The following is a 13,023-nucleotide window of genomic DNA, read 5'->3' as shown; positions in this document are numbered from 1 at the left end:
CCTACTGAAACCATCCTGTCCTGTTTTTGTAAATGTTTTGATATTGTCTGCTGTCTTCAGGGCATTCGGTAGTTATTTTCCTCATTTATTGATTGTAGATTTCTTTGTTTTGTCCTGTTTTTTTCTTTTATTTGGTTATGTCTGAGCAGGCGGGCTGTGTGTTCTTTGTTGTTTACTCATCTGTGGACATGATACTTTTCACCTCCTTCTCCAATTGGCAGGGTCATTTGTTCAGATATGGTGTAGCAGGGCACGTCTAGCTAAAGAGGAGTTGCTGGGATGGGTTGTTTGTGGTACTTACTGTGGCCACCAGAGTGGGCCAGTAATCAGTGCAGGGCAGGTTCCAGTAGGCCATGCCTGGGCTGCTTGCTGGTGTGATGTTCAGCACACGGTGCATGTAGGCAGGATGGAAGGGGAGATTGTGATGTGTGGAGCTAAGATGGGTATGGGAGAGAGGAGAGAGGAACCGGAGCCAAAAACATACAAACAAACAAAAAGAGTTCTAGGGGAGCTTGCCATTGGAGTGGAGAGATGAGAGACTATGAAATGGAGAAAATCAAAAAGGAGAAGAAGAAAAAAATGAATAAATAAAAATTAGAAAAGCAAAGCTCACAGGGATCCCACCAGTGCAGCTATGAGGTCTGGGGAAGTTGCTCCTGGGCTGTGAAGTACAACCTGGCTAGAAGGAATAGAGGTGTCACTCAGCGCCACGTATTCACAAGAGAGGAAAAGAAGGAAAGTATAGAGAGACGAGAAACTGAGTAATGAAGAAAGAAAAAGGGAAAAAGAAAACAAAACAAATAAATTAAAAAAAAAAAAAAAGAAAACCCCCCCAAAAAACAAGAAAAAAGAAATGCGCTCAGGGATCCCTCTGCATGTCTGTGCAAACTGAGGGCGTAGGTCCCAAGCTGCACAGTACTGCCCGGCTAGAAACAGGCTCCCAATTCGAGAAAAGAAAAAGAAAACAATTTAAAACAAACAAAAAAAACCCGGGATCCCACCAGCATGGCAGCATGGGCCGGGAAGGAGTCTCACATTTGAGCGGTGTTTCACAGCCTTTCAGGAAGAAGCAAAGATGGCACACAGAGCCATGTATTTGAGAGAAAGGATGGAGAGGTGGTGAGAGGTAAGGAAGAAATCTAAAGAAGTAGAAAAAGCAACACCAGCAGCCAACAAATGTCACTTAGGGAACCGGCCAGTGTGGGCAGGTGGAATCCAAGCAGCACTGGGCTGAAGCCGATGCTTCCTGGCCAAAAGACTGTGGCCGCAGGAAGCAGAGGAGGCTGAGTGGAGGTGAAGAAGGGTGGGGGGTGGGAAAGCGTATATCGCTGGTTACCAGTTGTTCTGTCTCCTGCTGGAAGCTCCGTGAAGCCGCTTTCTCATACCCCAGTTCACTGGTCTCTGATAGGGGTCCAAGATGGCAGATCCAAGCTGTGTTAGCTGATAGAGGTCCTCTGCATGTATCTCTCCTTGCTGTCTGTTCTCTGTCAGTTTCTTATTCCACTCAGTGCTTGGCTGAGTTCTTTATCTCTTCATTTGATGCTTAGGGTTTCAGGATTGCTGTTTTCTCTGTTTGGCTTAGTTTTTTGGATCTTTGCTGTGGAGGAACAGTGTGGTGCTTCTGCCTGTAGCGCCATGTTGCCCGGAAGTCCCTTATTGCTGTTTTTCATGATAAGAAATCTACTTCACAAATAGCTTTTTCTATGAAATTTGTGAAAGCATTTTTGAAATCTTAAGTAGATTATCTTCAGTACTTGTGCTTTATTACCCTCCTCCTAGTTACTTCAGTTAAAAAAAAAAAAAAAGATTGCAACTTGTGGTGACCCCAACCCAATGTTTGTCAGAATAGAACTGTGCTCCATAGGGTTTTCAGTGGCTATGGTCTCTTGGAAGTAGATCACCATGTCTTTCTTTTAAGGTGCCTCTGGGTGGATTCAAACCTCCAACTTTTTGGTTAGTAGCCGAGCACTTAACCGTTTGTGCCACCTAGAGACTTACTTCAATAAACTGGTAACCACATGGCAGAAACTTTACACCAGTTAACTCATGGACTTGCTGCATAAGGCAATGTCAGAGCAAGAATCACCCATGAGAGGGGCTGGGAAAAGCCTGCAGGGAGGTCAGGCCAAGGCAAAGGGGTGGAGAAATGTTGCCAGGTCTGGCAGCCCCCTGACAGAATGTGGTCAGGGTTGGGCCAGAGACCTCAGAAAAGGAGACCGTATGAGACAGTGGCGCTGACCAGTCCCCAGAGGCCTAGGTGCACTTCCTACAGGTTAAAGTCTGTGCTGGGGAATAGTGTCGGCTCCGCCCTCTGGTCTAGAGGAGAACCAGATTCTTAGAGAGACACATGATGTCACTGGGAAGAATAACTTAGTCACAATTAATTTTCCTCTTCATTCTGGACAGAGATATTTTGCCTGTTTTTGTGGTTGACATAAACTAATTTCCTGTAGTATTGTTTCTGTTCCAATATTATTCAAAACAGCCATATATTCTTCTTATTTAGCCAAACGTATTTTATCCTGTGATGCAGTTACTACAATAAATACAGCACAGCATGTATGTAAGTGTTTATCTGTAATGGGTTTAATTTATTAGCAATGATACTATCAACACAAATTTAAGACAGTAGAAGATAGACTTTGGTTTCCATTGTAAAGGGATGATAAACCCCAGATTTTCACAAGAGGTTAGAGGGATTAAAAAAAAAAAAATGGCAAAATCGATGTGAAGTTTAGTGCTTTGGACCTCACCCTGAAACAATGCTGCATTTGACCTGATTGTTTAATGGTGACAATGAGGCAAGTGGATAATGAATAACCCACATATCTGGGCCATAACTCATTTGGCCAAAGACAGTAATAGTCTAGCTATTGCAGAAAACCAAACTGAATCTATCCCATAACCTAGAAATTTATGACATGCAAGCCACTTGAGGATCCTCGGGGATAATTAGATGTCTGCTTTCATGTTTGATGCTGGTGGCTAGGCATACACATGCCAAACATCCTGCTAAAGCTAAAAATACACAGTTGGGATACTCCGAGGGCATCTTAATCAACACACAGGCTCCCCTGTCTCCGTTCTGCTGCTTTTCCAGCTGGTGCCAATCAGGGTCTCATTAGCAAAATGATTCACATGGTCCACTTGACGTCTAGCCTGTGAAACAGCTGATCCAACTCACCTTATGTGCCTCCCCAAGCCCTGGATTCTGGTCAGGGTCGTCCAATCGGCTGGTGGGTCTGAGGGCAAGCTTTCTCGGAGCTCCTTTTTTCCTTCTTTAGGTTTTTTCCCCATCGTATTGTGCCTATGCTTTGTCCTGGTGTCAGTTGTTCTGTTAGCTATCTGGATGTTGGCCTTCTCTAGAAGATCTGAAGCTGAATGACATTTGTGGTGTTCTTAGCAGTTTGATTCAACTGGACAGACCTTGGTGGCTGGGGAGGAGAGGAGGCCCTAGGGGCCCTTGTTTCTTCGTCTCTTGCACCCATCTTTGAGCAGGGTCTCTGCCCAGCTGGCTGCGTGCATGTAGCCACTAGCCCAGACTGTCAAAGAACAGAGCCACAAATAAGTAACGAGTTTCTTAGCTAGTTAAGAACTTAAAGTGGGTCACCTCACATGAAGAGTTTCTCAGTGGGAAGAACCAGAAGTCCAATTCCAGGGACTGCTGGGAAGGGAATGCAGAATTCTGATTCTGGGTCCTGACCCCCATCCCCTTACACCATGACTGTCTCCTCTTCAACATTCCTCTTGAAGAGCACGTGACATAGTTCACATTTATTTGATGTAACTAAAATCTGGTTTTGTTTCGTTTACAGAATATTGAATGATGTAGCCGTGCTATCTGATAAGTAGAATTTCCTGGAGAAGGAGAATTATTGAGTCTGAAGAATCCTGTAGGGAAAACAGGAGATCTGTCTCACAAAATAGAACTGTTGAATACACAACGTAGTCCTGATGTCTCCACTTTTCCGAAGTGCTATTTGAAAATATCGAGGAATTTTTCCACTAATCCCATTAAGAAAAAATTCCATGCATTTTATTTAAACAGTTTTTCCTTATTTATCCTGAACCAATTATGTATTCTTTTATAAGGGAAGCTAACAGTGGCAATAGGCCAAAGGCTTTAAAACTAATGCCTTTGGAACACAATAAAATGTGATGTTAAAGGAAAGGGCCAAAGTGTCTCACTCACAGTTTTGTCTTCTAAACAACAACATCATTAGTATTTACTCAGCACCTAATTGTTTTTAACCCATTACCCGTTGCTGTGGAGTCGATTCTGACCCATAGCGACACTATAGAACAGAGTAGAACTGCCACATAGTGTTTTCAAGGAGCAGTTGGTGGATTTGAACTGCTGACTTTTTGGTTAGCAGCCAAACTCTTAACCACTGTACCACCAGGGCTCCTGATTGTTCTTAGAGCTCATTAAAGATATATCAACTCTTCCTGTAAAGACAGCTAAAGCCTTCCTCCCGCTGCGCGCACATATAGGACACAAGGACAGGAAGATAAGCAGAGCAAGCTCAAGGGAGAATGGAAAGCCTCTTACCCAAACCCAGGTGAAGAGTCATTGCATTTTAGAGAACCAACTTGAGGGTTCACACCCTTTGGAGGAGTGCCACTATCACCTCCCGCCTTCGGGCTACAGGAGTACATTAACCAGAACAGGACGTAGATGACAGTGGCTCTCTGATTCAGCCAGGCCTGGTTTAAGCCTGTGGTGACTTTCAAGACCTTTCCCCTAGAAAATGAAGCCCAGGAGATGAGGAAGACATCTGCAGCCTCTGCCATGCACTGGGAGAGTCTTAGAGGCGGGGTGAATGGACACAGGAAAGGGACTTTGAAGGGGATGTTTGTTGGGGGGCGGTGGTAATAATTAGTGTCTGGGAACTAGGGAGGAAAATGAGGCCCAAACCAGAGTAGATGCTATCAGAACTGCAAACAGACCCTGGAGAAGGGACCAAAAGCAGGGTGTGCAGGCCTTGGCCATTGGCCTGGACTCTAATGGGGCAGGAAGTCAGAAAGTCAGGGCTCATGGAGAAGCCTCTGGGTTAGAGTGACAGATACAGGAGGAGTTTTCATTGGTTGTTTCATTGTCAGACAGAGCATCCTTCCAAACCAGGAATTAGCACATTGAAGGAGGGGGCTGGCGTATATGTCCTCCTCCATGTCTGTCTGTATGCCACTTGGCCCAGAGTAGAGGTTCAAAGGAGGGAGGATAAGTAAAAAGGTGAATTCTAGAGTCTGTCTTTCTTGCTCCCCAGAGCTGTTTTGAGGTTGAAGCAGAGGGTTCCCTGAAGGGTACTTTGGAAAGTGCAAAGCGCTTTACCAACAGGAGGTTACAGTATTTTAATTGTGTTTGCTACCAAGTCATATGCTACTAAGTTCTATTTCTATGCTTGGGAATTTGCCCATCCATACAACAGAGATGGAGACTGGGTCCCATTTATATTACTTGGCCTCACCAAGCCTCAGTCTTCTTGGATACGATGTCGGCAGTAGTACCAGCCTCCCGGCACGGTTGTGACAGTTAAGTGAGACACCTATGACAGGTGCCTTATGTGGCCAAGTATCAGCTCCCACCACCCTTCCTCCCTTCCAGGCTCTGTCACCTGCCCAAGGGACACATTGCTGGTAGGAATGAGCCCCCTGCTCAGGGGCTGCCATGTTACAGTCACACAAGAGTCTGTGCACACCTACCCAATTATCACTTGCTACCATCAGCCACCTCACTCCCCACCCATCACTGTCCACTCCACCTTGGCCTGTTATAATAAATATACCAGACCAATCTTCACTTCTTTACCCTCAAGATGCTGGCTTAAGGAGCTTGCACCTGTGCCCATGAAGGCTGAATTGTCAGCATAGGACTTGTCTAGTATTGTGACATCCAAGATGGGCAACTGGAGAGTGGGGCTCTGGGAAGAAGGAAGGCACTTCTGTCCTGCCTAGAACTTGAAGTATTGCTGAAAACTCTGAGTCTGTGGATTCCAGAGCCACTCTCTTCTTATCTGCAGACTTCCCCAAGTTTGTTTAGGTTCTCCCAGAAAACAATGGAGAGAACTTCTACTTCATTTCTTTCTTCCCAGACCAAACTCCAACTTCACTCACAACATGACTCTCTGAGGCAGTCAGCTTTTGCCTTTTAAAAAACAATTGCTTTCTGTTCAGTTCCTACCTAGGAACCAAAGAGATTTTAAGGAGTCCTGGATGTTAATGTAACCACTGATAAAAGAAGGAAGTGTGGCAGGGACTCTGCAGAGCCAGGAAACCAGGGCCAGACCTGAGGCTCGAGAAAGTGCCCAACACCATTAGTATTTCTGAGAATGATCTTAGCATGAGTGAACTTAAATCTGGGTTAGGCAGAACCACAAAGGCCATCACCTTACTGAGGGCCCCACCTTTCCCAGCATCTCAGGCAGATGGCATTGATTTAAGTCAGGGGCCCTCAAATCTGGCTAGCTATCTGAATTTTCAGTGGAAGGTTAAAATACAGATTCATGGACCTCACCAGAAGCTTTTGTTCATTCAGCCTGCGGTGAATCCAAAAACGTGGTGTTTAAAATCAACCAGCTTTGGGAACCTTTGCTTTTTTGTTGTTGTTGTTCCAGGTTGTTTTGTTTTGTTTTGTTTTAATTTTTTGCTTTGAAAGAATTTTAGACTTACAGAAAAGTTGTAGAAATAATAGAATGTTGCCTTATATCCTTCATCCAGCTTCCCCTTGCATAACCACAGTACAATTTATCAAAACTAAGAAATTAACATTTTATGACCTTGACACTTTTGAAAAGTACTGCCCAGTTATTATGTAGAATGTCAATTTTGGGGAACCACTACTTTCAATGGACAGGATTTTATGTGAAACAAAAGCGTAGGGTGAAAGCAAGAAAAAAATTGGCATTGTCAAAAAAAAAAAAAAAAAAACCCATAGGAAGCCTAACATCAAATCCCCGAGAATTGTACACCTTAAAACAATTCCCTACATTTAAGTCCAGAGGGGCATGACTGGACCTGCCATTTTGGCTCCACTCAGCAGACAGGTCTCAAAGAGCAAGGAGAACATAAATGGACAGTTTTGAATAACAGCAGGGCTAATTACCTCCTAACTGCAAGACACTAAATTTAAGGTGTCTTGAGGTTCTGAAATTAATCCATATAATCCTAGACTACTCCCAGTATACCCAGTACAAAATCTCTAGAATCTTAGAGGTTAAAAAAATAAATTATTTTCAAATTATGTTTAACATTATGTACAAAAAAGAGAAAAAAGATGTATCAGTGATCCAGAGGTGAAAGAGCACAAATGGATTTCTGTCATATGGAAGGAAGTAAAGCTCTGTTGATTTCCCATCAATGTGAAGAATTGTCAGAAAATGTCCTGTAAGGCTTTACCATGGCACAGCTGTTTTCACGGTGGGCTGTGATTCAGTTGTCCTGGCTCAAATCCTTTTCCACCACTTACTTGCTGTGTGCCCTTGAGCCAGTGAATTGATCTCTTTGTGCCACCATTTGCTCACTTACTAAAGGGAGATAATAACAATACCCATCTCATAAACCCCCCAAAAAAAACCCCTTGCCATTGAGTTGATTCCAACTCATAGCAACCCTATAGGAGCACCTGGTGGATTTGAACTGCCGACCTTTTGGTTAGCAGCCATAGCTCTTAACCACTGTACTAGCCGGGTTTCCACCCATCTCATTGGGTTTCCATAAGGATTAAAGGAAATAATCCATGTAAACAATAAATGGCATCTACCACTGCCATTATTATCAGATTCAACTCATCCTAGCAGACAGTCACCTGAGAGCACTTGGTAAGATTTTTTTTTTCAATTTTCATTTCTATCTTGAGAAAAAAAAAGAAAGAGAAAGAACTCATGGCTTTCCCTGAATTCCCAGATCCTCTGCTGCAGGTTGACAGCAGAGCCTCCCTGTGTCAGATCCCCACTGTCACTGCAGCATCTGAGAGCTGTCACAGGTGGCTGGGGCACAGAGCATCTGGTACCAGCAGAGTGACCCATGCTGTCTGTGGAGTAGCCTAGAGGCAGACAGGGATAAACATTTCCACTGTCTGTTCTCTGTTAAGTGCTACAGGGGAGGGGAGGCAGTCACGTGTGAAAGGGTGGAGAGCAGCTACAATACAGCCAGAGCATTCAAGCGGGAAGTAGAAATGGGGAGTGGAGAGGGGCCTAGATATGATAGTATCAGACTGTAAGCCAGCCCCCACCCTCACCCCAAACAAAAAAAATCCTGTATTTGGTGGAAGACATGCTGCTACTATAGAAGTTTGATTTGTGCAGTTCCATCTCCTGCCAGCCTCTGTTTTCTAGTCCCCTTGTTCTCTTATTTCCTCAGCCCCTTTTTGCTTTCTGGAAGATTCCTGAGTGAGAGCCAACTCCCTATCCAGACAGGATCTGCTGCCCTGAACATTTCTCCTCGCACTGTGTCCCTGTCAGCCGTCCACCTCCTTGATCTCCCTGGTGATTACTGAGGCCCTAGTCCCAACACTGGGCACAGGGCAGATGCTCAGGAACACTTGATGAATGAATGAATGCATGAATAAATGAACTGACAGGCAGAGAAAGGGATGAACAGACAGCCAAAGAGGCTCTTTCCATGCGTGATTTGAATCAGGATACAAACCTGATTTCAGCCGACTACCTTCACCATGCATTCTTTCAAGTGGTAAAGTGAATTAACTCTGACTCTTTGACAAAGGAAGATTTCAAATTCTTTATGTTAAGGGGTTAGTATATTCCTAAGAGAACTTGTCTAAATGTCATGAAGACCCACAGGAAAATAGAAGTCCATAAATGAGGCTGACTTTTCTATGAATATCCACTTTTCAGGGACACATCTGACAAGTAAAAGGGAATGATGCCTGTAGCAGCTTTTCCCCACAGTAGAGAACCCAGGCAGAGTGGGTGAGGGAGGGCCTCTGGGGTCTGTAGCATCAAAACTGCAAGAAGGCCCATGAGGACAAGGGTGGAGCCGTCTGTGCAGTCAGGCCGCAAGGCCAGTACAGTCACCATTTAGCTTTGTTCTGTTCTCTGAGCCTGTCCCAGATAAGACGGCCAACTGCCCATATCTGTTAGGAGACTATTAAATGTGCTTAAGGTATCAGGTTCTTTATTCAGTTATTTAAATGAAATGAATGCTACAGGCACAGGAGAAAGCAAATGTGTGAAGTGTTAAAGAAGCATCTTTAGATATCCTCCTGGGTAAAAGGGAAACCCTGGTGGTGGTGTGGTTAAGAGCTACGGTTGCTAACCGAAAGGTTGGCAGTTTGAATCTACCAGGTGGTCCTTGAAAACTGTATGGGGCAGTTCTACTCTGTCCTATAGGGTTACTATGAGTCGGAATCGGGGGTTTGGTTTTTTAGTCATGGGTGAAATGCCCACCATTCTGTGGAGTCTTCTGTTGTCATCTGGGCAAGGATGTATACTTCAATGCACAACGATTACCTTCATTGACACGGATCATGCCACCATCTGTGAGTTAGCTAATGGAACTTCAGATGCCTGGCTGGTGCAGCATGGACTTTTTCAGGCAGTGTTTTGTATCTTTGTTCAGAGGTCTTAGCAGTCCTTTCTTCTAAAAAATGACAGATATTTTATTGTATGCCACAAAAATGGTTATCTTTCTTTAACAAACACTTTAAGGAGTGTTTAAAGAACATAAAAGGTTATTACAAGCTAGTATTTTTATTGCTGTCCCATAGAACAAATTCCGTTCCTCAGTTAAGTGTAATCTGCCTCCAGCCAAGATTTTGGAGCCAAACATTTTGTCTGGATGAGTTAGACACTCGATCTGGAGCCCATGGGGCGGGCGGGGGAGGGGGAGGAGTGAGCTAGTGTGAGAGCAGCTGCAGATGGAAGGTTCTGGGGCCCAAAGCTAGGCTTGGAAATACAGTAGTGTATGTGACTTGATTTGAGAGCAACCCTCACCACAGATCCTTGTGTCTCTATAAAAAACCATTCTTGATGCCTATGAGTCTTCTATAAGTGTTTCAATTCTCAGAGTTAAATGCTGAGCACGCAGTAGGTTCTCCATAAATAATTTATTGATTGATTGATGGATGGATCAGATGTTGACCCTGTTCAAATTGTTGATCCCTAGGAGAGAAGAAATGATTTATTAACAGATATTAGCTGCTGTTGCTTCTACCGTGGTCATGGATCTTCAGATCCTTTGTGGGCTAAGTGAGCTTTTGTCCAGGGGATGACAGCCATAGCATATGGAGTGTTGCCTGCAGAGGCACAATGCGTGGAGTCTTGGCCTCTTGGGAAGTCTCAGAAGACCCAAGTTCCCTGCTCACAGAAGGGATGGGGGGAGCTGGGTCTGGCAAGGGAAGATGGAAAGGCGCTAAGGGTGAGCTTCACTGTCTCCACACTCTGGTCTGGAGCCTGCCCTTTTCATATCAGGCATTCTGCTTGATTTAAGATTTAGGGTGAAAGGTAGATCCATAACACACATCTTCTGGAAATAAAACCTTAAACTCTGTGTGACCTTTTAAAAATACAGAGCAGGCCAAAAACAATTTGTAAATTAAGAGATTATGTAATTAGGCGACCTTTCAAATGAAAGGACTTGTCTTGGAAGGGATAGCTGCCTCCTCTTTCACCCTTATCCAGCCTTTATTTTGACATTGAATTTGAGCAACACTAAACAGTGGGAAAAACCATCATGCCAAGCTAAACACAAGCCAATTCTAAATTAAATATGGGTGTCCCTTCCATCTGTCAATTGTGAAGGTGAAGGTGGTCATTGACCTGTGGTCATTGACCCTGCTTGAGCCTTGTGTGTTTCCTGCTTAAGCGGCCACCGGATCCCCCTCCCCCCAAGGAGTTTGGCCATTTGCTCCTTGGCATCTAGTCCTCAAGGAGTCACTGGTTGTTTTAATAATTCTCTCTGGAGGCCCTTAGATGAGTTCAGACAAAGACCCATAACACTCACAGAGAGACTCATTCTGACTGCTGCCCCTGTTAACACCTTCCTAGGTGGGACCACAGGTTCTTGGTTATGTCCCCAGCATCAGTACTCATTCTGCAGATTTGCAGGGTTATTGGATATTGGTGAGCCCCCACTATGCAGTAGTTATGTTACATAATTTACATCATTGGAACTCATATTTTCCTACACTCTATAATTACTTTTCTAGCTCTGATTCATTTCTTAGGCAGTTCGCACCAATTTCTTAGAAACCCTGTGTGGGTAGACCTCTCCTCCCTTCTCTCTTTACAAGCTCCCCCACCTCTTGGCTCTCCAAGTCAATGTCCTTGGCATCTTCAGGTCAGCCTACTGAAGCCTCAAGATTTTTACTGCACTGGCAGATAGACAGCTGCTGGCCTTGCCCACCAGGGCACTTCAGCAAGAGCAGGATGGCGCACCACGTCTTTGAGCCTTGTAGCTTCCCTGGGAGTCTGTGGGAAGGGGGGGATTGGTGGACTGACTGCCATATACCTTGCTGCTAATATCTTGTTCTCTTCTCATTCCTTTGACTGTGCTCTGCGGGTGCCGCTGCAGTGCGAAGGACCCTGAAGAGCGGCTTGACTCCAGAAGAAGCCAGAGCCCTGGGCCTGGTCAGCACCTCGGAGTTGCAGCTGTGACACCTGTGAGGTGCCCTGAGAAGTGTGCCCGAGGAGTGTGCAAGCTCTTGCTGGATGGGACCCCTCCAGTGGGGGGAGGGGGGCTGTACATTACCACCCGACAGTCTGGAAAGGAATGCTCATTTCTGTGTGTCACACCATGTGGCTTGTTTTGTCCAATGTGTGTTGACGTGGATCATTAGGAGTCTCCTTCACATAATCTCTTTCATCGTGTCAGCCGTGTTTCTCTTGTTCCCTTGAGACCTGGTTTAGTAGTTCCACTGTGTGACACCTCTTCTGTACAAGGAACATCCCTTTTAAGAAACAAATTTCTTCCGTCACAGTTACTATAGTAATATGAAGCAATTTGACTAGATTCACAGACTGGGTCTCCACAACACCAAAATGTCCAGATGTAAACTCCAAAATTGTACACTAAAGAAAGCACAGCTTGTTTACCAGTTGTGGATTTTAGTTGTACTAAAATGTTTATACATATTCATAAATGTATACCACATTTCAAATAATAAATAGAGTGTAATGTCATAACCAGAAACTTTTATTCTCCTGGGTGTAGGACCTTAAACAACCACGCAGACTTTCCAAATCAGCAAAACCTCTTCCCAGTTTCAGAAGAAGGACCCTTGCTCAGAATGGCCTTTAGGCCCCTTGGGTTTTGTTTTTGTTAATAGAGTGTATAGCACCAAACAATGTGCTTTTTGTAACTCCTAATTAGGCATAAGTCCTTGTTGCAGGGCATGTTAGCAGTAACCTAACATATCACCTTACCCATGCAGTTTGTTTTGCTCCATTGTGATGTTGAACCAAAAATTAGAGTAGCATTTTTAAAATCTGTACTATTCTACAAATCACTTCTTATGTTAAAAAAAAAAAAAAAAAAACTCACGTTCTCAAAATTTTACTAAGTACCCAAAACAAAATGGAAATCTTAAGCTTTGTCCACAGAGAACCTCAGAGTCACAAATTTAGTACTTGGCACTCCAGCACAGGTCATCAAGCTGAGGTTTCCAGAGGGGAAGGCGTGCGAGGGACTCTGATCAGCCACAGAGTGACAGGGAGCTGGTGGCCAAGCCCCTCACCCCAGAGTGGCAAGGCTCCCATGAAGAGCCTCTGCCTCCAAAAACGGGAAAGGTAAACCATTGCAGCAGGTATATTAGGGGTTAAAAGATCATCAGGCACCAGCTCCATCTTTTGTCTCACTTTCAATGACTATCTGTGCATTCCTGATGCTGGGAGTATGTGATTTATAAAGAACATGCAGTCATGTTGCCTGAAAAGCCAAAGGTAATATATTCACCCCATAGGCCTCTGTGACCAGGTCTTCCCCGCTTCTGCCACCTCACTGATTGAGAGACAAGGAGCTCTTTCAACCAGGTGTTTGTCAAATAATATGGATGTGAGCGCCTCAGGG

General features: G+C 44.5%; 1 protein-coding gene across 3 annotated transcripts in view; it reads left to right on the top strand.

Annotated features, from left to right (window-relative positions):
- FHOD3 (formin homology 2 domain containing 3) overlaps positions 1–12,294 on the top strand; it is a 537,856-nt gene extending 525,562 nt beyond the window's left edge. For 2 of the 3 annotated variants that reach the window (XM_004380906.3, XM_004380905.3), the window contains one exon: positions 11,530–12,294. In XM_004380906.3, the coding sequence (XP_004380963.1) occupies positions 11,530–11,612 (83 nt within the window). In that variant the 3' untranslated portion in view covers positions 11,613–12,294. The remainder of the gene's footprint in view (positions 1–11,529) is intronic. The other variant, XM_012556799.2, reaches the window with a different exon arrangement.
- Positions 12,295–13,023: the final 729 nt, after the last annotated feature.

This window comes from Trichechus manatus, unplaced genomic scaffold (assembly GCF_000243295.1).
Source record: "Trichechus manatus latirostris isolate Lorelei unplaced genomic scaffold, TriManLat1.0 scaffold00078, whole genome shotgun sequence".
NCBI classification, from domain to species: Eukaryota; Metazoa; Chordata; class Mammalia; order Sirenia; family Trichechidae; genus Trichechus; species Trichechus manatus.
The sequence above is the reverse complement of the archived record's forward strand: the minus strand, read 5'-3'. Positions and strand labels throughout refer to the sequence as shown.